The sequence below is a fragment of the Pseudophryne corroboree genome, chromosome 2 (assembly GCF_028390025.1).
Source record: "Pseudophryne corroboree isolate aPseCor3 chromosome 2, aPseCor3.hap2, whole genome shotgun sequence".
Taxonomy (NCBI): domain Eukaryota; kingdom Metazoa; phylum Chordata; class Amphibia; order Anura; family Myobatrachidae; genus Pseudophryne; species Pseudophryne corroboree.
In genome coordinates this window covers 61,819,333-61,846,224 of record NC_086445.1, presented here as the reverse complement: position 1 = coordinate 61,846,224, position 26,892 = coordinate 61,819,333, and the positions used below count along the sequence as shown (strand labels likewise).

Below are 26,892 nucleotides of genomic sequence, written 5' to 3'. Positions count from 1 at the left end.
CTATATGTGATGTATTCTTTTTAGCCAGAAAGGTATTAACATTGCTGCCCAGGGCGCCCCCCCCCAGCGCCCTGCACCCTCAGTGACCGCCGGTGTGAAGTGTGCCTGAGCGCAATGGCGCACAGCTGCAGTGCTGTGCGCTACCTCATGAAGACTGAAAAGCCTTCAGCCGCCGGTTTCTGGACCTCTTCTTACTTCGGCATCTGCAAGGGGGTCGGCGGCGCGGCTCCGGTGACCCATCCAGGCTGTACCTGTGATCGTCCCTCTGGAGCTAGTGTCCAGTAGCCTAAGAAGCAAATCCATCCTGCACGCAGGTGAGTTCACTTCTTCTCCCCTAGGTCCCTCGTTGCAGTGAGCCTGTTGCCAGCAGGACTCACTGAAAATAATAAAACTATCAAAACTTTTACTCTAAGCAGCTCTTTATGAGAGCCACCTAGATTGCACCCTGCTCGGACGGGCACAAAAACCTAACTGAGGCTTGGAGGAGGGTCATAGGGGGAGGAGCCAGTACACACCACCTAGTGGTCAAACTTTTAAATTTTGTGCCCTGTCTCCTGCGGAGCCGCTATTCCCCATGGTCCTGACGGAGTCCCCAGCATCCACTAGGACGTCAGAGAAATATATATATATATACTGTATATCACCATATATCATCAGCGCCGTGATGGCTCAGTGGACAGGGGGGTTTCCAGAGACTCGGAAACCCCTCCTGCGTGCGCTAGTGAATCTCCCACATGCTGCCTCGCTCACCACTAATGCCACGCACCCAACGGCATTGTGGAAGCTGCCGCAGACGCTAGAGGTCATAATTGACCTCTAGTGTCTGTGCGGCGGTATGGGAGAGATGTCATGACGTCTCTCCCATAGATCCAAGGAGCGGCGGCCAGAGATGGAGGGCAGCAGCAGCAGCGGTCGGGAAGCAGGAGCGGGGCTTGTATTTTTTTATTTTTTTTGTAAGCAGCGCTACTAGGGGCATAACTACAGGGGCATCTACAGGAGTCACAGCTACTGAGGGCACTGCTACAGGGGGCAAAACTACAGGGGGCAAAACTACTGAGAGCACAGCTATAGGGGGCAAAGCTACAAGGGGCAAAACTACAGGGGGCACAGCTACTGAGGGCACAGCTACAGTGGGCAAAACTACTGAGGGCACAGCTACAGTGGGCAAAACTACTGGGGGCAAAGCTATAGGGGGCACAACTACTGGGGGAAAAGCTACAGGGGGCAAAACTACAGGAGGCTAAACTACTGAGGGCACAGCTATAGGGGGCAAAGCTACAAGGGGCAAAACTACAGGGGGCACAGCTACTGAGGGCACAGCTACAGTGGGCAAAACTACTGAGGGCACAGCTACAGTGGGCAAAACTACTGGGGGCAAAGCTATAGGGGGCACAACTACTGGGGGCAAAACTACAGGGGGCACAGCTCTACTGGGGGCACAACTCTACTGTGGGCACAGCCACAGTGGGCACAACTACTGAGGGCACAGCTACAGGGGGCACAGCTCTACTGGGGGCACAACTCTACTGTGGGCACAGCCACAGTGGGCACAACTACTGAGGGCACAGCTACAGGGGGCACAACTACAGGTGGCATAACTGTGGCCATGCCCCTTCCCTAATGTTTGCCGCGCTCCTACGGCACGACTATCACTGTTTCTCTTGCGTCCTTGAGGATACTGGGGTTTAATTTAGCACCATGGGGTATAGAAGGGTCCACTAGGAGCCATGGGCACTTGAAGAATTTGATAGTGTGGGCTGGCTCCTCCCTCTATGCCCCTCTTACCAGACTCAGTTTAGAAAATGTGCCCGGAGGAGCCGGTCATGCTTATGGAAGCTCCTGAAGAGTTTTTTGCATTTATTTTATAATATGATCTCTGGCCCATATCCTGCAGTCTGACTCTGACGCTGTTGGGTCCGACATGGAGGATGGCGAGGTGGATTTGGAGGGGAGGGGGATGCTACTATGTCACAGGGAATAGAGGCTCTTATAGAGGCTATCAGAGATGTTCTGCATATTCCTGATAAGGTGTCAGAGGAGTGTGAGGAATCTTATTTTAATGTAAAAAAGAAGTCCTCAGTCACTTTTCCGGCGTCAAAGGAATTGAGTACCCTATTTGAAGAACCATGGGTTAATCCTGATAAGAAATTTAAAATCCCTCCTCTGGAGTATAGGAAAAAATGGGAAAATCCACCGATAGTGGACGCATCAGTCTCTAGGCTGTCAAGGAAAATTGTATTGCCTGTTCCTGGTGCAGCCTCCCTAAAAGATACGGTTGATCGTAAAATTGAGACTACACTCAAATCATTGTACACAGCTGCTGGGGTGGCCCAGAGACCCACTATTACATGTGTGTGGATCACAAAAGCCATTGCTAAATGGTCTGGTAACCTAATTGAGGGGTTAGATTCCTTGTCTAGGGGGGATGTTGTTTTACTCACGCAGCATATACAGGACTCTGCGAACTTTATGGTGGTAGCCATATAAGAGATTGGTTTGCTTAATGCACGCACCACCGCTATGGCTGTGTCAGCACGCAGGGGCTTGTGGCTACGCCAGTGGACTGCTGATGCAGAGTCCAGGAAAGGCGTGGAAGGCTTACCATTTACAGGAGAGGCCTTGTTTGGAGACGAACTAGACAAATGGATCTCCAAAGCTACTGCGGGTAAGTCTACGTATCTTCCTTCAAATTTACAGTCCTTTCAAACAGCAAAGTTAAGGGAAAATCCAGAGGTGCTTCTACGGCCTCCAGAGGTGCAAGGAGTAAACCACACAAACCAGCAACTACAGGTGTTCAGGAATAGAGCTCAGGCTCTGCTTCCTCAAAGCCTTCAGCATGACGGTGGACCGCGAAGCCTGGAGGACTGTCAGGTGGGAGCCCGACTAAAATTCTTCAGTCACATCTGGTCAAGAGCTCCCACCTCACAGATTCTTCAAATCAGGCTTACCAGCTTCACAAGAGGCAAGTATAACTTTACAGCAGGCCATCCAAAAACTGGTACAGACTCAAGTCATTGTTCCAGTTCCACCTCATCTACAGAACAAGGGGTACTATTCCAACTTGTTTGTAGTATCGAAACCGGACGGTTCGGTATGACCAATTTTGAACCTCAAGTCCTTGAACCCGTTCTTAAGAGTGTTCAAGTTTAAGATGGAGTCTCTGAGAGCGGTGATCTCAGGTTTGGAGTAAGGGGAATTCCTAGTGTCTTTGGATATCAAGGATGCGTACCTTCACATTACGATCTGGCCGCCTCATCAGGCTTATCTACGGTTTGCACTGCAGGACTGTCACTACCAGTTCCAGGCCCTGCCATCTGGTCTCTCTACGGCACCGAGGGTGTTCACCAAAGTGATGGCAGAGATGAAGTTTATACTCCGCAAGCAGGGAGTGAACATAATTCCGTACCTGGACGATCTTCTGATAAAGGCGCCGTCCAGTGAGAGGTTGATGAACAGCATTGGCCTCTCAACCAAACTCCAGGATCACGGGTAGATGCTGAACCTTCCGAAATCTCACCTAGAGCCAATACAGAGGCTCCCATTCCTGGGAATGATACTGGACACAGAGTCGCAGAAAGTGTTCTTTCCGTTGGAAAAGGCATTGGTAATCCAGTCGATGGTTCGGGATGTCCTGAAGCCAACCCGGATATCGGTGCATCTATGCATTCGCCTTCTGGGGAAAACGGTGGCCTCTTACGAGGCACTTCAATACGGAAGGTTTCATGCAAGACCCTTCCACCTCGATCTGTTGGACAAATGGTCTGGATCGTATCTTCACATGCACCAGAGGATTCGTCTGTCGCCAAAAGCCAGAATCTCCCTTCTGTGGTGGCTACAGACCTCTCCCCTCGTCGATGGTCGGAGGTTCGGAATTCAGGACTGGATCCTGTTAACCACTGACGCAAGCCTCCGAGGTTGGGGAGCAGTCACCCAGGGATTGCAGTTTCAAGGGAGATGGTCAAGTCAGGAAGTCATCCTCCCAATCAACATTCTGGAACTCAGGGCCATATACAACGCCCTTCTGCAGGCCTCTTATCTTCTTCAGGATCGGGTTATTCAAGTCCAGTCGGACAGTGTGACGGCAGTGACGTACATAAACCGACAGGGCGGAACGAAAAGCAGAGCAGCATGTCAGAGGTGTCAAAAATTCTCCGCTGGGCAGAAAAAAAACCTGTTTCATTGTCAGCGGTCTTCATTCCGGGAGTAGACAACTGGGAAGCAGACTTCCTCAGCAGACACGACCTGCACACGGGGGAGTGGGGCCTTCACCCAGAAATGTTCAGGTGCTTGACACGTCGGTGGGGATATTCACAAATCGACATGATGGCCTCTCGTCTCAAAAAGAAGCTCAAGTGGTCGAGAGACCCACAGGCAGTAGCAGTGGATGCTCTGACGACTCCATGGGTCTATCAGATGGCGTACGTGTTTCCTCCACTTCCTCTGATCCCAAGAATTCTCAAAAGAATAAAAAGGGAAAAGGTTCAAGCAATACTCATTGCTCCGGACTGGCCAAGAAGGACCTGGTACGCGGACCTTCTAGAGATGCTACTCGAGGATCCGTGGCCTCTACCTCTTCGCAAGGATTTTCTGCAAGAGGGCCCGTTCGTCTATCAGGACTTACCGCGGCTATGTTTGACGGCATAGAAGTTGAACGGCTGATTCTAGCCAGAAGAGAGATCCCTGACAAAGATATCCCGACTATGATCGAAGCCAGGAAGGAGGTAACGTCTAAACATTACCACCGTATTTGGAAGAAATACGTCTCTTGGTGTGAGAGCAGAACTTATTCTGCGGTGGAATTTTAAATGGGGCATTTCCTGCTTTTTCTGCAGGCAGGTGTGGATGAGGGCCTACGTCTGGACTCCATAAAAGTCCAGATTACGGCCTTGTCCATTTTCTTTCAAAAACAATTGGCTTCTCTCCCTGAGGTCCAGACATTTTTGAAAGGTGTTCTGCGCATCCAACCTCCCTTTGTGCCTCCCACGGCACCTTGGGATCTCAATTTGGTGCTGCAGTTCCTCCAATCGGACTGGCTTGAACCATTACAGGAGGTGTTCGTAAAATATCTTACGTGGAAGACCGTCACACTGTTGGCCTTGGCTTCAGCAAGACGTGTGTTGGAGCTGGGGGCTTTGTCTCACAAGAACCCATATTTAGTTTTCCATGAGGACAGAGCTGAACTCAGAACTCGTCAGAAATTTCTTCCGAAAGTTTTGTCTGCATTTCACATCAACCAACCTATTGTGGTTCCGGTTATCACCGACACTTCCACTACTTCAATGTCTTTGGCTGTTGTGAGGGTTTTGAAGGTATACGTAATGAGGACAGCATGTCACAGGAAATCCGACTCGCTGTTCGTCCTATATGATCTCAATCAAATTTGGTGTCATGCTTCAAAGTAGACAATTGCACGCTGGATCAGGCTCACTATCCAGCATGCTTATTCCACGGCAGGGTTGCCGGTTCCAAAATCTGTACAGGCCCACTCTACTAGGTCGGTGGGTTCTTCCTGGACGGCTGCCCGTGGTGTCTTGGCTTTACAGCTCTGCCGAGCAGCTATTTGGTCAGGTTCAAACACGTTTGCTAAGTTCTACAAGTTCGCTTTGGCCTCTGAGGACCTCCAGTTTGGTCAATCAGTTCTGCAGGAACCTCAGCACTCTCCCACCCAGTTTGGGAGTTTTGGTACATCCCCATGGTACTAAATGGAACCCCAGTATCCTCTAGGACGTAAGAGAAAATAGGATTTTAATTACCTACCGGTAAATCCTTTTCTCGTAGTCCGTAAAGGATACTGGGCGCTGGCCGGTGCTTCGTTCTTCCTGCACTGTTACTTGGTTAAGTATTGTTGGTTCAGCTGTTGCTGTTCCTGTTTAAAGTTGGGTTAGCATGGCTTTCCTCTGTTTGTGTGTGCTATATTTATCTATCCTTCTCTCAAAGTATGTCTGTCTCCTCGGGCACAGTATCCTAGACTGAGTCTGGTAGGAGGGGCATAGAGGGAGGAGCCAGCCCACACTATTGAATTCTTAAAGTGCCGTGGCTCCTAGTGGACCTTTCTATACCCCATGGTACTAAATGGAAGCACAGAATCCTCTACAAATTACGAGAAAAGGATTTACCGGTAGGTAATTAAAATCCTAGTTTTCCCTGTTGGGGAGGGGGGGGGGGCACCAAAGGAAACTTTCGCCCAGGGCGCCACAAGGTCTACAACCGGCCCTGTCGACAACTACAGTGGCGACTTGCAAATTATCTACACTGACAAAATATTGGCAGGTACATAATGTTGATTCTCCATTTTAAGACTAACGCTAAAATTTATATTGCCTACATTTTAACTCTGTCAACTTTTTATATGCTGACATTTTTAATTGTGTCAAAAGTATGACCTTTGACATCGTTACGATCTTTTAACTGCAGACATTTTGAGTAATAAGATCTTTAGAAGAGTGTACACTATAACAACAAGGAGAGATGACAACAGTGACAACTTAAGAGACAGCGCCAACTACTGTCCCTCCAGTGGATCTTCTCGAGTATACTTAGCCTGTAGCTGTTGCTATACTCCAAAATTTATTGTGGCAGGATAGTTATTCCAGCTCTTCTCTCAGAACCAGTCCTCATCTGCACACACGAGCAGTCTGATAAACTAATGACCCTAGCAACAAGCTAATAAAGGCTGAAAACAGCTACAGGCCCAGAATTATGGATACTACAGTGCCTAGAGTGACAGATTCCCTCTCATTCATCACTATAACATTTTCTTCTTATATCCACCTGCCTGTCTCTTCATACACATGATGCATGGGATGTGGCAGTGACATGGCAGAATCCTTGGAGTGAATAATTCCCTGTATGGGGGGGAAGCATATTTGAAAAATGGTCTTTATTGCTTTTGTGGCAATGCCCTTCTGGTGGAGGCTAGCGTTGGGGAGAGGGGGGGTTATGTTTACATTGCTAACGGGAGAAGCTGCATTTTATACAGAACAAAACAACCAAACAGGTGTGAAATATCCTGCTAGGAAAGATCTCCGTCAGTGTACATTACCTGGGGAACAGGAGAGCGCCGCATGACCGAGGGCGCAGGGGAGCGTCATCTCCAGCCGACATCACGGAATCAGCCGTTCCCGGTCTCTAATACAGAAGCAGAATATGAGAATTACTGACTATTCAGAGTCACATTACATTATATCCCAGAGATGTAGGACTACAGTAACTTAGACGGAAGCATCATCAAGACATTATATTTTCTTTATTAGTGTGCACATATAACTAAGGAGGTAACGTAATTAGTGACGGTGTAGTCTATGTATGCTTTATGTTTCCCTCTGCATTCTGCGTTCTGTCTATGGACCTAATTCAGACCTGATTGCTGTGCTGCAAATTTGCAGAAGTCTGCGATCAGATAGTCGCCGCCCAGGGAGAGTGAAAAACCGCCCCCTGCAAGTGTGCGAATGCATACGTACACCGTGTGAAAATTTCGCCAGACAGTGGATAGCTGCAAATCCGTTCACAACTCACCATCAAATCATTTTTTCAGTGTGTGCAGTCTGTGTGTAGCCCAGGACTTACTCCTACAGTGCAATACAAACACCATCCTGTTGCTGTTTGGCGACGCGCATATGCATTGCAGTGCATACGCATGCACAGTCATTCGATAATCGGACGCTGTGCGATTTCGCACAACAGCTATCGGGTCTGAATTAGGCCCTATGTGCAGTGTGCATATTGGTTTGGGTGTAATCCTGCTATTCCCTTTCTCACTCTTCCTGCTTTCTGTGCAGATAATACAACTGAAAGCCAGATGAGACCTTGTGGGTCATTCCGAGTTGATCGCTCGCTAGCTAGTTTTAGCAGCCGTGCAAACGCTATGCCGCCGCCCACTGGGGAGTGTATTTTAGCATAGCAGAAGTGTGAACGCCTGTGCAGCCGAGCTCTACAAAAACAGTTTGTGCAGTTTCTGAGTAGCTCTGGACCTACTCAGCGCTTGCGATCACTTCAGCCTATTCGTGTCCGGATTTGACGTCATACACCCGCCCAGCCACGCCTGCGTTTTTTCAGCCACGCCTGCGTTTTTGCAAACACTCCCTGAAAACGGTCAGTTGACACCCAGAGACGCCCCCTTCCTGTCAATCTGCTTGCGGCCGTCAGTGCGACTGAAAACTTCGCTAGAACCTGTGCAAAACAACAAATGGCTTTGTACCCGTACGTTGTGCGTGTGCATTGCGGTGCATACGCATACGCAGAAATGACGATTTTTAGCCTGATCGCTGCACTGCGAACAACGGCAGCTAGCGATCAACTCGGAATGACCCCCAATACCCAGTGAAAGAAGCCGCCAGGCTAATGAATATAGGGAGTGGGGGGTGTTTGCAAAATCTTACTTATTTATATACTTTGAAGCTACAGATCCACAAGTTACCTGCTGCTAATTTTCCTGTAATTACCTTTTTTGTTAAGATCAAATGCTGCCATAGCCTCAGGATACAGATCGTATATACCCTACATGTAATTTACACTGTTGCAGAGATACCGGAGGAGAGTTCCAAGGAGCATCTACTCATCTTCTGTGTTGAAATACCTTTCTTATCAATCAAATAGTTCAACACAGGTGATGCCAACCATATATTTAGAGGGAAGTTCAGGAGGAGAGCATTTTGTCCCTACTGGAATGGATCATGTTGGGAGGTATGAACAATCCAATATACACCCCCCCCCTTCTCCAGGACCCTCTTGTCTTAAGTGCCCGAAGCCCCCCAAGGCTTAATCTGGCCCTGGGGCCAGGCCACTTGCATCACAGTCCCATGGTGACCTCTGGCCTGTATTAGGAGTAAGCTCTCACAGACTGCAGGGGCGGCAGTTCAACTGATGTGTGCCCTCTGCAGTCCGCCATTTATCCTGTCCCCAAAGTCACCCAAGAACAAAACCTATCCCACCATTTCTCCCTGTACATGCCTTGGTTGGCATCCACCAAGTTCTGTTCCAGAACACATCTCTCCCCCACTTGCAGCTCCTTTCCACCAGAGGGAAGTTAGACTGTAAACTCCAGTCACAATTAGTGGCTACTTGGCAAGGGGCAAATGAGCAGACATCTGCTGGATATGTGCTGACCACTGTAGGCTGGGAACTAGCGATGGCAGAGATGTTGGGTGCTGCAGGCAGAACAGGTGGGTCATCATGCTTTGTGCCACGTGTTTTTCTTCTAGCTTTCGGCAGATGTCCACAAAGTTTCTTTATTTAAGAGCTAAGATATTTTTTCACTGTGTACATTCTCTGTGCCCATTTTTGGCAATTGAGCAAAATGAACCTGAAGTGTCTGTTTTGCAGATATAAGCCCTATCCTGCAGTATCAGTCGTTGGTTAGATACAGACCTGGCAATGTATATCTAATAACCTTTTCTCAATTGGTGGACAGAGGACCACAGCATGTCTTTGCGCGTGAACTGAGTAGATAACTTTTGAGCTAGTCAGATTAAACTACTGGCATTGGGTACGTGATGACTCTACATAAAACAGTACTACTTAGATACACTCTGGTACAAAGTGTATCTAACCAACAAATAAAGATAAGAGATAGACAAATACTTTGATTCTGCACTACAGGACAAAGGGGTAGATGTATTAACCTGGAGAAGACATAAGGAAGTGATAAACCAGTGATAAAGCAGTGTTAAGGGCAAGGTGATAAGGCACCAGCCAATCAGCTCCCAACTGTTAATTTACATCTGGGAGCTGATTGGCTGGTGTGTTTATCACTTTGCATTTATCACTGGTTTATCACTTCCTTATGCCTTCTCCAGGTTAATACATCTGCCCCAAAGTTCTCAACACGTCTGTACCCCACCGTATAATAACTGCAGAAGGGGGGTGTAATCGGGAGATGCCGCAAGGTCATCCTCCTGCTCATTCCCCCTTCAGAACATCACACAGCCGGACTAAAGGACCCCGGGGAAAATGACTGCACAAAGCAGAATATGTACTTACATTAGACAGTGACTGCACCAGAGTCCCCGTTCCGTCCATTCTATTAACAAACTCTTTGTAAAACTTCATCTTTACTTTCAGGTCCCTGATGATGAGGGTTCCGATACCTTTAAAACTAAACTCCACATTTTGTTTTGTAGAAACAGAGCGTGAGAAGACAAGGAGGGTCTCCTTCACACAGCCCTCAATGGTGTCTCTGTTATAGGGGCACCCAAAAGACAGGGCAATGAAGTTCAGGGGAACAATTGGGATATCTCCTGCAAATAGAAGAGGGGGACAAGTGCAGTAATTATTATGATCATTTAAAGAGTGCCAGCACCTCACACAGCAAACACAGAAATAAAACCAGACTGTGGCCCGAATGTAACAGCTTGCGTTTTTTGGGAGCAATTTAAGGAGGACATCCAGTGGACTCTATAAATGCATCCTGTAGGCGTAAAATAGTTGTGTATTCATTTCAAGGGTTGGATTATCTTATATGCGTCCTAGGCAGCTAGGGCTGGCAGGTGGTAATCTGGTTGCAGACTTTATTTTATATTTTGGGTACAATAAAAGCCAGTTCAGGCAGATCCAACACCTGTGCCAGCCAGTGCACTGTTGGAGAAACCCTGGGGACTGCAACGGAATGGCATCACAAATGTGCCAGCACAAGTGTCAGGCACAGAACATCACTACTATAACAGAGGAGAGTCTACCACCCCCAATTCTCCCCTCCAAAGCCACTACACCCAGCAGCCAAATAGTCTGCCAACCAGTGCCGGATTGGGCCCAGAACATGGATACCTAATTCTGCTCTAAAACTGGGGGCATGTAAAGTTATCACAGAGGGTACCGGAGCCCTCATGCCGTTGGACAACCAGCCTCCCACCTCTGGTGGTATAGTCACGATCACAGCTGGTATAATCCTGGCACCAGCTCTGCTGGCATACTCATGGCCCCAGCTGGTACTAAGCCCACCTCTGCTGGAATATATCCATGAGAGCTGCCAGCATGACTTTGTCACTCACGTCTGCTAGAATTGTCATAGGGCCTGATTCGGATTTGGAAGCAAAGGAAAAAAAGCTAGTAACTGGGCAAAACAATTGCGTGCAGGTGGGGCAGATGTAACATGTGAGGAGACCTCCTGCGTCGGTCATCGTTCCTCATCCCGGCACACACCGAGGACCGAGGCAGGAGGCAGGATCGGACCATCACACTCCATTGTGTGCAATAGCATACGTACAAGGTACTTCAAGGTACTACCCCACTGCATATTGGGACCCACGCTACATACACAGCTTATGAGTTTGGAGTGCAGGTAGATCCTAATACACTGTGTCCCCGTTATGGTGTGACAACTACAGATACTGAGTACTTTACTGAACGCACCAAGGGGCTAATTCAGTTTGGATCGCAAATAGCCGCACGAGGGCAAACACAAGGCCCATCCTGCGTATGTGCCCGCAGAAAATGTGAATGCCTCTGCATGTCAATCAGGCAGAGGTGTTTGTGGGGGGAAGGGGGGGGGGGGCACAAAGCTCTGTTTCCTAGGCGGAGACGGAGTGTTGCAGGGGCATGGCTTATAAACGGGGGTGGGGTAGTCAAAATGGTGGTGTGGGGTGTGGGCGTGATCGGGGCGGCTGTGTGATCACAAAAATGGCGACGGCCTCATGTGGGCGTGACCGCAATTTCACCATGGTCGGAGGGGTGGGGGGGGGGGGGGTACAGCAGTTAGCATGATTGCCGGCCTTGCCCTAAGATGGGCGGACCCCAGCATGCATTTAAAAAGATAGCAAATTCTGCTACTTAGCAGAATGTGCAATCCTTACGTAACTACGTGTGTGCCAGCGGTGCCTGGCACACAGCGCAGTTGCACTGAGGGCGCAACTGCCCGCATCCCCGTTCCAAGGGGCCTAAAGTCAGCGGCATTGTAATGAGTCAAACTGACTCCTTACAATCCGCCTGTGTGTGCCGGAGTGAGGAGAGGCGCAGCTCCGGGGCAGGGGAGGAGGGGGAGGGACGGGGACTCCGGAGCAGCAGCAGCACACTGTAATTGGTGGCGGTGCCACTGCAGCTGTCCCTCTCCTTCCACATTGGCTGGTCGCCGCTGATATGAATGCTGGGATGCGCACGGCCCTATTTCAAAGGATGGGGGATGCCATTTCTTACACTCAGCACTAAACTGTCTAGTTACGGCACTGGCTGTGTTCATGTGACAAGACTTTGATGGACATTAGACCAGTACAATAGGCACAGCATATAGGGGTCTGAACACAACAATATATGGAACTGTGAGTAAATCACTAAGCTGCTGGTACAATGTTGGCTCCCGCTAGTATACTCGTGGTTTATAATAATGAGTGCAGGTAGAGCTGGGGGCTCTTCGTTACTTACCAGTTGTGAATATCTTGTTGCACTTTAATCCATGAATTTGGGCACATTTCTCAGACAGAAGGAAGACTGGACGTTGTAGCAGAGTAAATTTGTTGTTACCAACATTTAACTTTTGCCGTGACAGAGTAAATGTTCCCAGCCCAGGCACCTGCACTCCCTAAGAGATAATCAGAAACACAGAGAATTATTTTGAAAAAAGACAAAAGATATATATTATGTAGTATCTGTGGTCCAGTACGGAACAGCAAGTGGTCCAAACTATATGCATAAGCAAAGTTGCAGGACAACTTCCGACCTGTTGCGGACAGCACACTCTGGCTGTGAATATGCCCCTCCTACTGATACCATATATGTCCAATAGCGCCGCTCTGCCAAGACCTCACCTTGCTCCAAGCTGAATAATAAATTCACAGGCAATCTCTTCCCACGTTACCCTCCAATCATCCAACAGCCCCAACAATACTTCATAGATGGCGCTCAGTTTCCTGTTCTCTAATTGGCTCTCTCGCTGTCAGAGTTCAATATAGAAGAAGCAACGGAGGTGCACACAGCCAAAGTAACAGGGATTGGTGACAGCTCGGAGATGGCGGGATCATAGGGATCAGTACACACTAGCCACCAGGGACTGGGTTCTATAGAGCACACAAAACCACCCATATGGGGTAGTATAATGTATACTTCCCATGTTGTACACTAGCCACCAGAGATTACATTGTATAGAGCTCACTGAACCACAACTGATGCGGTAGTGTCATGTACAAGTACACGGCCCATGTTGTACACTAGCCACCAGAGATCACACTACATATATTGAACACTAGGATTAGCTTTGTACACTGGCTACCATGCAATGAGCTATACCTTGGGCCTAATTCAGATGTGGTTGGAGACTGCATCACTCCTGCCTACTGGGAAGCAGCAGCTGCTGCAGCAGCAGCGATGCGCTAGTATGGAAATGCAGCAGGGGTGTGGAATAGAACATCTACAGTCCAGCGGCTGGATATAATGCCGCCTGAGTCCGGCGGCTGTGTGGTATGCCGGACGAACTTGGATGTTTTTTTAAAGGGACAAAACCATGACTTGTAAGTGATTGCAACTTTTAAAAAAAGTCAAAGTTCGGCCGGCATCCCGCGCGGTCACCGGATTGGGCGGCATTACATCCCATCGATTAGGTCTACAGTCATTAGGTCGACAGATACAAGGTCGACACGGACAAAAAGTTGACATATGAAAGGACGACACTGGAAAAGGTTGACAGGTACAAAAGGTCGACTGGGTCAAAAAGTAGACGTGACAATGGTCGACACTTTTTTTTTGCATTTTTGGGGTTAGTGTGTACAGTTTTTTCATCTGGGACCACCATTTGTAGAAACGTGTCCCCTCGCTGCGCTCGCCATGCTTCGGGCATGGTGTCTCGCTCCGATTTATCGCTACAAGGCTACTAAAGGTTATGATTTGTGACATGGGCAGTCAAGGAAGGAACAAGTCCACAAACATGAAACCTCCCCCAAAAACATGCATCGACCACATGTGTGTCGACAATTGTTGACATTATGAACCTGACAACCTTTTTCCAGTGTCAGCCTTTCATAAGTCGACCTTGTGTCTGTCGACCTAATGTATGTTGACCTATAGTCCGGATCCCATGCCGCAAGAGGCGTCTGGTATAAACAGACGCCTCCTGCTTACGTGTGTGATCTAGTGCCGAGTCCTAGGAGGCAGCACTGGATCACCTGCGATACCATTGGCTGGCTGTTTGAGCCTTTCTGTGTAAATATACACCGGGTCTGGGAAAAGGGCGCTAATGGTGGGGAGGCGACATGCACCATTGGCCACCGCATTTCCACTTCCTGTTCCCTTATATACATGTGACCCCTCACCTGCTGGCCAGCACAGAGTTCCTTTGCACAAACTTGTGTCCCCACAGTACATCATCAGGGGGTGCACTGAAGTCCATCCAATTTACTTAAAATTGGATGGACTTCAGTGCACCCCCTGATGATGTACTCCACATTTACATGTATACAGACAAAACCATCCCCATAAACAGAACACATTCCTCTGATATACATTACTATGTTTTTAATGACAGTGCTGTAGCTTAAGTTATGTCCTCTGCACAGTGGAGGCAGCCATTTTGTGGCCTTGCACTAACTTACGGATCAGTAAGACACAAAATGGCTGCCTACACTGTAGTTAGACAAATATAGTACATACATTACCTTTTGCAGAGACATTTGATGCTCAATGAACTCAGACACACTAGCCCATATTGTGCAAACATCTGAAATACAGACAGTGAAACAGATCAGGAAAGCAGAAATATGGATGTTGGACCCTTTCAAAAGTAATTTATTACATAGCAACAGATTATATTTCTTCCACTTCATCGCTCAATCTCTGGTAGGCAGCTACATCTTAATATTGGGCTTCAGGTTTCCGTCTGGATCTGTTCCAGTTAGGACGCACATTTATAGGAGTACAACTAGGGGTGTAATGTGTAAAGTATTGAACATCGGTACTTTGCTGCATCCGCCGTAGCAACAATGGAACCTGAGTGAGGGCCGATGTGCACAGAGGACCCACGATCCTTACTTGGAAGGTAGATAAAACTATTAAAAATCACAAGGTGACACTTGCTTCCCAATTAGGAAAAAATAGTAAAAACCTGCAAACATAGAGCTGACAATCTATCATTGACAGTTATTTCTAGTATTACAGCTGATTATTTCTCAATGTAATGCACCCAGTCTCTGTTGAAAGGGCAATTATTCCCTACATTTAGCCCATATTAAAAGTAGGATTGTCATAGTATCCCTTTAATTCGGGATCTATGATTTGTACAGGTTCTGTGGCTAATTAGAACCAGGGTATATGCAGTCTTAAATTTAGCCAGCAACAGAACCTGTGTAATTCGTAGGTGTGCTGGATTAAAGGGATATTATGGCAAGTCTAATTACCTCCCAACATGACCTTTTCCAGGAGGGACAGAATACTCCATTGCGGGACTTCCCTTTTAATGTATGATCCATCAACTAGTTCAACACAGGTGATGGCAATCAAACATTAAGTAAGATGTCCATGAACAGAATGCTCTATTCTGTCCCTCCTGGAAAGCATACCTCCCAACATGACCCTCTCCAGGAGGGACACAATGCTCTGCTCCTGGACTTCTCTTAATTTATGATTGCCATCACCTGTGCTGAACAGGTTAATGGATAAGAAAGGTGTTGCAGCACAGGTGATGGCAATCATATATTAAGAGGGAAGTCCAGGAGCAGAGCATTGTGTCCCTCCTGGAGCGGGTCATGTTGGGAGGTATGTAATTATAAGGGAACTCCCACTTATAATAAGTGACTTCAGGGAGAGAGGTATTACACAAGTTTATACATACCCATAAATATACACTAGAGAGGATTTATATTACTACTGGTATTAGAGACGGGTATGGGTCGTTGGGTCGACTCAACTTAGGTCGACAGTCATTAGGTCGACCATGGACGGTGGACATGCATTAGGTCAACAGGGACAATAGGTCGACGTGGTCATTAGGTCGACATGTACTAGGTCAAAAGGTCGACATGTTTTTTTTTATTACTTTTTTTGGCGTTGTTTTCTTCGTAAAGTGACCGGGAACCCCAATTAGTGCACCGTGTCCGCTCGCCATGCTTCGCTCAGCACAGGTTACCGTTCCCAATTGTAGTCCACATGGATCGTAAAGTATGAAAAAGTCCAAAAAATGAGGGGAAAAATGAGAAAAACTAATGTCGACCTAGTACACGTCGACATATCGACCAAGTCGACCTAATGCATGTCGACCTAAGATGTGTCGACTTAACGACCGTATCCCATTAGAGACACATACCTCCCAACATGGCCCACTCCAGGAGGGACACAATGCTCTGCTCCTGGACTTCCCTCTTACTCTGTGATTGCCATCACCTGTGGTAAAACACCTTTCTTATCCAGTAACCTGTTCAACATAGGTGCCGGCAATCATAAATTAAGAGAAAAGTCCAGAAGCAGAGCATTGTGTCCCTCCTGGAGAGGGTCATGTTGGAAGGTATGGAGACATATTATCCCGTTAGTTGCAAGTATGGCAGTTATTGCATATTTAAGGGACCTATTTATGATGTAATTATTTGGCTTAAATCCTGCAGAAATGGTGTACCAACAACGAATAAAGGTGTGTATACACGGTGAGATAAATCTTAAGGAACGTTAGTGCATATCTCATGGTGTTAGGCAGCTTGCGATACAGATTCGATCCTGATGCGCACTCCCGTGGGGTCGGTATCGTAAGGCTAGATAGACTGTGCAGGCAAGTCAATCTTGACTATCTAGTGTACTATCTAGTACAAAGTACAGTCAAAATTGGCACTCAGTCAAAATCATATATAGACAAAATTGAAAGTACAGATAGTCAAAATCTGTGCTATCTGGGTCCTGGGGGAGTTCAAGGGAAATCGCATAGTCAACATCAATCACAGCAAGGATCTCACCGCGTGTACACACCTTTAGGCAAAGATTAGCATTGATAGGCTTGACATACTATGGTATAGGGTCTATTCAATGCTCGTCGAATCCTTTCCAACGGAAAGGATCCGACAATGCAGTATTCAATTTGCAGCTCGACAATGTCAAGCCAACTTTTTTAAAGTCGAATTGACATTGTCGAAAAAACGGGGCTAAAAGCTGTCAAATTTGGCTGCAAATCCGACAAAACACGTGGATCCGCGGCTAATCCGCCGATACATGTGTTTTCCAACAAGTCGGAATTGCCGATTTGTCAGAAAACAGCAGCCCAATTGAATAGGTCGGAACACTATTCGACCTAAAAAAGTCGACTTGAATTGAAAACACCGCTGTGCCTTTAAACCGGGACACTCATAAATTACACAGGTTCTGTGGCTGTCTGACTTCAAGCCTGAATTTCACCTGGTTTAAATCAGCCACATAACCTGTATAATTCATGTGTGTCCCAGTTTAAAGGAATAATATGGTAAACCCAGGGACGTGCAGTCAGGGGAGGCAGTGCCTCCCCTGTGATTAATTAGTAAATTATACAAAGAAGATACTTATGACACATATTCTGTGTCATAGGTATCTACTTGATTTAATGCAAATATGTTTTTTTTAGCTTAAATGACTTTGGGAGGCACTGATAGCAGGCGGAAGTTGGGGCGGTTACTGTCTGTTGGAGTTAGCCGGGAGCAGCGGTGGCCCTGCAGTGAGTGCTGCTCTCCCCTGTCCTCCTCCGCCGGCTCCGTCCTCCCCTCCCGCTCACAGCCTCTCTCTCTCTCTCTCTCCTTTCCCCCCTCCTGTGGATTGAAGTTTGTAAGTCTAAATTTCATGTTTTACAGGTATTGGATTCTACATGGACAAGTGGACGTGATCGGCGTGGGATGTAGGTAAGTATGTGTGAGTGTGTAAGTGTGTTATAATAAATTTTTACTTTCAGGGTGTGTGTGTTGTGTTTTTATTTGGGTATTTTTGTTGTTGTAGAACTACAGGTACCAGCGGGCCCGTTATTTCCTCGCATGCTGCTACTTGAGGCTCTCAAGTACCAGCAAGTGGGGGGAGGCTTGCTGGGCCTTGTAGTTTCACAATGAAAAATAATATTATTTTTTTTACACACTTATGGCTATCAGCCCGGCACCCACCGCCCAGGGGTGCCGGGGACAGCCTCGGGCTTCACCCCTGGCCCTTGGATGCCTGGAGGGGGGGGGAAACCCCTTGATTTAAGGGGTCCCCACTCCTCCAAGGAACCCCGGCCAGGGGTGACTAGTTGGGGGGGTAATGCCACGGCCGCAGGGACCTACATAAATGTGTCCCCCGGCTGTGGCATTATGTCCCTGGCTAGTCCGGTGCTGGTTTTAAAAATACGGGGGACCCCTACATCTTTTGTCACCCGTATTTTTGGAACCAGGACCGGACTAAGAGCCCAGTGCTGGTTGTCTAAATACGGGGAACACCTGTCCAATTTTTCCCCCAGTATTTAAACAACCAGAGCCAGCTCAAAGAGCCCGAGGCTGGTTATACTTAGCATTTTTTTTTTTACATTTTTTAACCCATTCAGACCCTTCTCCATTAAGTTAATGGAAGCCCTGGACAACAAAATTGCATTCATGTCCTCCTCCCACTCCCTTCCCAGTCCCAAACACTAATTTTTTTTTATTTTTATGATGAGCAGGCAGGCAGCGGGCATTGGCGGCATCGGATCGAGATCCAAATTAGTGGCGGAGGGCTGGGTCAGTTGATGGTGGGCGAGTTTGTAAGCCATTGGCGGTGGCAGCGGGCGGCGGTTCAGAGGCAGTAGCGGGCATTGTCTCGGCGGCGGTGGGGGTCATCGACAGGATTCGGCGGACATTATGGTAGTGCCTCACCAGCCACTGACCTCATCGCACGCCACTGAGTAAACCTAAGCATTAGGGCAATTTACCAATAGGTTAAAGCTGGGGATATCACAGATTACCCAAACTACAGCTCTCCCCATCATCTTCTTTGGAGGCAGCAAACTGTACACGCATTAGGTAAGATCAGTCTGCACCTGTCAGTAAGCTGATAGTGACAGCTATGACTTTACTTTTCACGCTTCGCAGGGGCGTGCTCTTATGCGAAACACTGACCCGGTAGGAGAATTTTCATAAATAGCCCTGAAAAGACATTCCTTATCACTGCGAAATGCGGCAACAAGCACTGACATACTTGTGGACTGAAACGCAGAGGGTCTTTAAATCTCTCTACTGTCTTAGGCTTTGTAGCCTCCGAGCAGAGGTGGTAGAGGCTAAGACAGTAGGGGAACATAAATATGCTTGGAATAGACATTAGGATATCCTTACACAGAACTAAGGCTCAAATAGGGATGAGGTTACCAACAGGTAAAAAAAAGTCAGATCAACATCGGGAACATCATGTGGATCATCGGACCTAAGGCTGCTAAGAATGTCCACCACAACTGAGAAGCCAAGGCTAGAGTTTCCGCATCCGAGGATGCAGTCGCTGGCTGCATCACCCCCCAAAACTTCCAAGGCATGCCTGTGCATTAAGCCCCCACCCCCAAACGGCTGCAGTCTTTCAATTAAACAGCGCCCACCGTTGAAATGCAATACTGTATATTACTATGGGAATTTCTAATTATAGAGACCTGCTGTACAATATCTGTGACAGTGTTATACTGCCGACACTGGCGGGTTGCCTGCTGGCACTCTGCAGCCCGTATCGGGTAACTGGCCCAACAGTGTAGTGTGATAACAACCACAATGACCAAAAGCCCTACAAACTGATATTGATCGGATCATTGTTGGGCATGCAGGCAGCTGAGGTCAGAGGGTGACTGTAGATTAGCCCTGTGTGTTCATCTTTCTACCATGCCATGCTGGAGAACTACAGGCTGAATGGACAAATCCTGTGCCACTTATCCTGCGTGTGTGACCAAACAGCACGCTGATGCTGTCTCTTAGGGCTGGCAGGATGGGCTGAGTGCGGACAGCTGGTATCAGCATGGAAAAGACCTCCACATTGTACAGGGTTATTAACAATCAGCATTCTTTACATACTGTATAGAAAACTGCGGCAAGTCCAACCAGTTTCATACAAAGGACCATTACCTCTGTTCCTGGCTTGTCAGCCCTATCCATATCTGCCCCCACCTCCATTTATCACGTCATGTGCTGACCCTAATATATTGCAAAAGCCATTATACCACAACCCCAAATGATTGTATTCTAAGAAGATTATTACACTTTTAGTTTGCAGTGACACTTAGGAATGTGAGGAAGGAGATAAATTATGATTATGAGAAGGTAAATAATGGAACTGTACTGATTGGTATGATCTGCTGGTAGACATAATAGCACCAATGCAGAAACTTAAAGACAAATAACAAGAATGTGTTTTTTATATGAATGACTTAATATACACACTAGACATTTAACGAGGGAATAAAATGAGAGAATAAAATGAAAGTCATCTGAGTTAAATTAAGTCGGCTTTTAATGGAACAAAGATATACTTGATTGTTTTGGGGGTTTTTTACATTCCCAGTACACACAAAGCAGACAGTGGAAAGTGAATATAGCATTCGCAGTACAGGTCCATTTTGCATGTACTTTACAGAACAATACATGTCTGCCCAACAATGGACGCTAATGGACTTGATTAGAGGGTATTAAGGTATTAAGTTTCTCTCTATGGAATCTTTTACAAATATACAGTAACTTTACTACCAGGTAACATAATACGGTAATCCACAAGACAATACAAGTATTTCTCCCAGTGAAGTGAGGCGGCAGCTGTGCTAAGTGTGACACTTATTGCATTGCCTGAAGCACAATAGTACATAGGATTCCAGCATCACCACTAACACTGGGGTATAACTCATTTTCCAAATAGTCAGACGCTACCAAAAATGCCATATTATATTTATCTGTTGCCGAAACCTTTTGTTGGGAAGGGGGGAGGGGGTTGTACAGGGGTTATTACAGGTGGAAATCCCTTTCATTTTATTTTTGCAAAAGATAGATCTGCAATAACATGGAAGACTTTTCAGATATTCACATTTGTATATATTTCTTTACAGAATCTGTCACATAAGTGTTCCACAGGGCTCCATTTAACAACTAAAGGGGTGTCCTCCATTCAGTATTTTACAAAGGAGCTTACCGATCTCTAGGTCGACAGATCAAAGGGGATCCGATCTCTAGGTCGACAGTAACTAGGTCGAAAGGTCAAAAGGTCTACATGAGTTTTTCACAATTTTTTTTTAACTTTTTCATACTTAAATATCCACGCGGACTACGATTGGGAATAGTAACCTGTGCCGAGCGCTAATTGGGGTTCCCGGTCACTGTACGGAGAAAACGACACCCAAAAAACATAAAAAACTCATGTAGACCTTGTGACCTGTCGACCTACTTACTGTCGACCAATAGTGGTCGACCTAGACACTGTTGACCCAGTTACTGTCGACCTTCCATACCACACCCATTTATAGATGGCATTAAATGTACAGTACACTACCCATTGCCAGGGAATGTTCACCCAGCAACAGCCTTTCCAGCCTCAGCGAAACCTTCCAGTCTTATCTGAGGGCCCCCAGGAGAATGCAGTGCACAGATGACCGTCACGCATGTGCATTACACAGCAGCCGGTAGCCTGCCAGCAACAGAGCGGCGCACTCCGTCATTAATCCTACAAGCAGCAGCAGCTGGGCCACGGACCACGTCCCCGTTTCATCAGCACAGCCGGTCTCGGCTTACAGGATACAATAAGAATGTCGGGAGGTGTATGCACAAATGTCTGTCACAGTTCACTGTTCTGCACTAAGGGCCTTATTCAGCATGGGTTGTAAATCGCACATCTACAGCCCCTTACACTGACATGCGGGGGGACGCCCAGCACAGAGCAAGTCCGCCCTGCATGCCGGCTCCTGCCCCCCCCTTCCCCGCAAAAACGTGCGAGCGCATCGCACGACAGCGATGCTCTCACATGTTTAGGGTTGCCCTCTGCCTGCAAAGGCAGACATCTACCTGCTGCCATCTTTTGGGTCGCTGCGGCTGCGCGTGATGTCACGCAGCCGCCGGAGACCACCCCACAAACGGGGAGCAGCATTCCATGCTGAATTAGGCCCTAAGGTCAGAGTTTCTGAACATGAGTTCAACAACAATCCTATCTAATAAAAGGCTAACGCTGCTCCTCACCTCTCTGGGGGGAATTCAAGTGTTTTGTGCACTGACGGCCACTAGATGGCGCCTAACAGAGCAATTCAAGTGTTGCTCTGTTTGGGCGCACAGAGTCGCTGGTGCTGACATTACCGTTACATTGTTCCGGCATTTTGACTGGCTGATTACTAGTTTTATATAATGCCTGAATTTACTAACCATCCTCGGAGAGCTTTGAGAGAGTGGGAAAGCCGTTTCTGTCAGCGTCTTGTAAAAAATCCAACATCTTCCAGACCTAATGGAGAAGGGGTTAAGGAGTAAAGACAATAAAATAACACAAGTCTGCACTGCACAAACGGCTACTGTGATGTCTAAAGCTTGGTACACACTATACAATAATATGGCTGCTCGGCCCAATAATCACAAGAGTGTGTACGCAGCTCCCGAGGCCGATTATCGTTCCAGATGCAGTCAGACCGGATGATTGGATCTCACCTGCTGCACGAAATGTGTCCAAAGAAATCTATATATATAAATGCAAAAGACCTCACTCACTCACTGACTCTCTCACTCACTCACTCATCACTAATTCTCTTACTTCCCGATATGTTAGGAAGATAAAATGTAACATAAGGTACTATTCCAGTGGAAAATAGGAAAACAACGTAATTAGAATTTTAATAAACCTCCCCTAAGGGGATGAAAAGGGGGTTGACATAATGACGTCATTACCGTTGCGCGGCTTGCGTTGCGTGAACGATACCGCCCAAACGGACAATCGGATGAAAATTTGGATTACACCTCCAGTGTGTAGAATTTCATAAACCACAAAAATTGTCCTGTCACTTTTTCCCGTATCTGCTACGGGTGCTCCTCGGGTAACGCCAAGAACCATGGATTAATATTTACTTACAGGAGGTAAATTATACCTTAATAATAATTAGATTATAGATGTACCAAATTTTTAGCTCACATTTATATTTACAACCGTGAAAATCAGAAACTCCCGTGCGAAGAATGGGTAGAACAGCTAGTGAGCATTTGTGACGAGCTTTAGGGTGGATAATTATTCGGATCGCTCGTATTGTGAGTAAAATGGATCAGGTGTGTACCTAGTATAATACTTTGTTCCTGTGGGTTTGCTTACTCAGGGGTTTCATTGAATACTTGTCCCTACAGATGGAGCCACGCTCATCTAGTCTTCTCTGCTGCACCTAGGTGCACCAAGGTTTATTAGCATAAGCCTTTCATCTATTATTCCCAGCTGCAATACAATACAGAGAGAACAATACAGCAGGGGATTAAGTCCTTCAGCACTGGCTCAATTAATCCTATAAAAGGGATATATGAGCAGGGCTCCATCTGTATGTTATAAACTCATGGAAAGATTCTTTGTTTTCATCTATGCATGGCCCATTTGATAACCGGTGTTTGTGCGTATTTAGTGTATGTATGTACACTGCTTTTTTGGGTGGTCTATCTGCATATTTCTATGCTACTTCATACAGTCACTTCTAATGGGGAAAAAACACCTCAGACTGAGGTGATGGGTTTGTTATCCCCCCCCCCCCCCCCCCCCCCCCAATTCTGCATTCGTTTTAACCCCCAACTCCAAATACTAACCCAAAAACACAATTGCAACAAATGTTTTTGCATGTTAAAAAGTTTGTTTTTGTTTTTTCTTGTAAAATTGCATAAGAGATAAATAATATACTTACTGCAGAGGTTATAACTAGCAGACAAGACACTTTATCATCCCCCACATACACAGCACTCTCCTCCCTGTCATAGGCAACATACATGATTAGATTGCAAGCTCTGCGCATACATACAAACATAACAAACCACAGTCCCTGCATAATTATATGGAGGGACTGTGACCCCTGAGATTCTATCATGCTGGGTGATTATAACCCTCTAGGTCAGGGGCAGGCAGCCTGTGGTACTCCCGATGCTGTGGAACTACACCTCCCAGCATGCCATGGTACAGTCTTGTTATTAGGGAATGCTGAAACTGTGTCAGGGCATGCTGGCATGTGTAGTCCCCCCGCAGCAGAAGAGCTACAGGTTGCCTACCCCTGGTCTAGGTGCTGGAGGAGAGACAGATGTATGAATGAGTTATATGTAATGTATATTTCTAGCTGTAACTAATTACCCCCTCCCACAGCACACTCTCTTCCCCCTCCCTGGAAGGTGTTACAGAGCCCCAGACACCCGCGCTCTCACCCGCTGTCTCCCAGGACCCGCCGGGCTGCTCAGAAGTGACAGAGTGCTTCGGCGGGGGCGCGCCGGTCACTAGGACGCGCGGCCGGGCAGCTCCCGAGCTGTTGCTAAGGAGTGACGTCACGCGCGCTCTCCCGTGTTGCGGCCAGGGCAGGAGTGTGTGGACGCGTAGGAGAGGGGCGGGGCGTCCTGTCAGTCAGTCTGGGTGCAGGCCAGGCGTGCAGTAGCAGGTTGCTGCACCATCAGGGCAGGGAACTGACCAAGTTTCCACCTAGTACCATTTTTGGTTGTCAGTAAACTTTCTGACAGTGTGCATACTGATTCACAGGGTCACAGTACCAGGTTTTCAAAACTTGACCCAAGAATTTTATTTTTATGTTTCACCCCCTGAAAAATGTCCCTCAGTATTCCAATATTGGGGTAAATTTACTAAGATGGGAGTACTGTTTAAGATGGGAAGTTGCCCATACCAACCAATCAGATTCTACTTCTCATTTATCTTAGAATGTAAGCTCTCACAAGTAGGGCCCTCTTCCCTCATGTGCTTATCCTTTTCTTACTTTATTAATCCTCAACTGCCCAAATCCCGCAGTTTTTCATCCAACTTGAAACCTATCTCTGTGTCGTTTACTGGTGTAGTTATGCTTAGTTACCCTGTACTTGTCCTGGGTGTGGTTCATCAAATCGACAGTGTCTAGGTCGACAATGTTTAGGTCGACATGGATGGAAGGTCGACAGGGTTTCTAGATCGACATGTGCTAGGTCGACAGGTCTAAAGGTCGACATGAGGATTTTTTTTTTTTTTTGTCGTTTTCTTCGTAGAGTGACCGGGATCCCAAATTAGTGCACCGCTTCACTCGCCATGCTTCGGGCATGGTGCCTTCGCTTCGCTCGGCACACTTTACCGTTCCAATCGTAGTCCACGTGGATCGTTAAGTATGAAAAAAAGAAAAAAAATGTGAAAAACTCATGTCGACCTTTAGACCTGTCGACCTAGCACATGTCGACCTAGAAACCCTGTCGACATTCCATCCATGTCGACCTAGTGACTGTCGACCTATAGTGGTCGACCTAAACATTGTCGACCTAGACACTGTCGATCTTCAGACCGGATCCCACTTGTCCTATATTGTCTTCAACTGTAAGTCACTGTTTTCCTGTTTTGATTATGTGCATATGTACTCTGTAATTGGGCGCTGCGGAACCCTTGTGGCGCCATATAAATAAAGGGTAATAATAATAATCTAGCAAATTCTAGAATATAATACCTGGAATCTGATTGGTCGCTATGGGCAACATCCAATCTTAAATAGTACTCCCATTGAAGGTGGGGTTATAGAGGAGGCTCCAATGGATCCTGGGACAGTCTAAAGCTTTAGCCTATTGGTGCCTGGATCAAGATCCATCTCTACACCCCCGATGTTTCCCTGTGGAAACCAATGTACCCCGATGCAGATATATTTAATATTAAATAGCCCCTGACTAAAAAAAGGTGAGAATAAGTCACACTCGTAACTACTATAGGTGCAGGGGATGTGGTTACTATGTGGCCCGCTGCTCCACTGCACCCAGTCACGCTGCAGCACAAAGGCTTCCATGGACTGGTTGCTGTTGCCTTGGCATTACTGTGTGGGGCATAAAGTGCAGGGCATTACTGTGTTAGGCATAATGTGCAGTGGGCATTACTGTATGGGGCATAATGTGTTGGGCATTACTATGTAAGGCATAATGTGCAGTAGGCATAAGTGTGGGGCGTAATTTGGCAGAATGGGCATTACTGTGTGGGGCATAAAGTGCAGGGCATTACTGTGTTAGGCATAATGTGCAGTGGGCATTACTGTATGGGGCATAATGTGTGGGGCATTACTATGTAAGGCATAATGTGCAGTAGGCATAAGTGTGGGGCGTAATGTGGCACAATGGGCATTACTGTGTGGGGCCTCATGTGCAGTGGGCATTACTATGTAAGGCATAATGTGCAGTGGGCATTACTGTGTGGGGCATAATGTGCAGTGGGCATTATTGTGTGGGGCATAGAATTTAGTGGGCATTACTGTGTGGGGCATAATGTGCAGTGGGCATTACTATGTAAGGCATAATGTGCAGTGGGCATTATTGTGTGGGGCATAGAGTTTAGTGGGCATTACTGTGTGGGGTATAATGTGCAGTGGGCATTACTATGTAAGGCATAATGTGCAGTAGGCATCACGGTGTCGGGCGTAATGTGTTGCAATGGGCATTACTGTGTGGGGCGTCATGTGGCACAATGGGAATTACAGTGTGGAACATATCGTGGTGTAATGGGCACTACTACTGTGAGGCATAACATGGGGTAAGGGGTACTACTACTTTGTGGCCAGGCCCGGCGCTACCCGCTCAGCAAAGGGATGCAGTGCAGGTAGGCGCCGGGCAGGAGAGGCGCCTTCACTGCTCTGCATCCCAGCTGAAGCGCCGTCCTGTCCCCCCCTGCTGCTGCTGCGCCTGCCCTGTCACACTGACAGGCAGCCGCAGCAGCGCCGGCAGCATGAAGCCTTCTCCTCTCTCCCCTGTGACAGGGAGAGGAGTGTCAGTGATCGTTCGGCCGAAAAGGGGCGGAGCTACACGGACCAAGGGGGCGGAGCTACACAGGATCATGCTATTGAAGATCTGGCCAGCA

General features: G+C 47.3%; 1 protein-coding gene across 2 annotated transcripts in view; it reads right to left on the bottom strand.

Moving 5' to 3' along the window:
• Positions 1-24,343, bottom strand: part of CCDC81 (coiled-coil domain containing 81) — a 112,401-nt gene extending 88,058 nt beyond the window's left edge. For both annotated transcript variants that reach the window (XM_063951371.1, XM_063951372.1), the window contains exons 1-6: positions 24,240-24,343; positions 22,233-22,308; positions 14,574-14,635; positions 12,352-12,508; positions 9,979-10,235; positions 7,043-7,128 (exon numbers count right to left, since the gene is read on the bottom strand). In XM_063951371.1, coding sequence (XP_063807441.1) covers positions 7,043-7,128; positions 9,979-10,235; positions 12,352-12,508; positions 14,574-14,635; positions 22,233-22,299 — 629 coding nt within the window. In that variant the 5' untranslated portion in view covers positions 22,300-22,308; positions 24,240-24,343. The remainder of the gene's footprint in view (positions 1-7,042; positions 7,129-9,978; positions 10,236-12,351; positions 12,509-14,573; positions 14,636-22,232; positions 22,309-24,239) is intronic.
• Between the last annotated feature and the right edge of the window lie 2,549 nt (positions 24,344-26,892).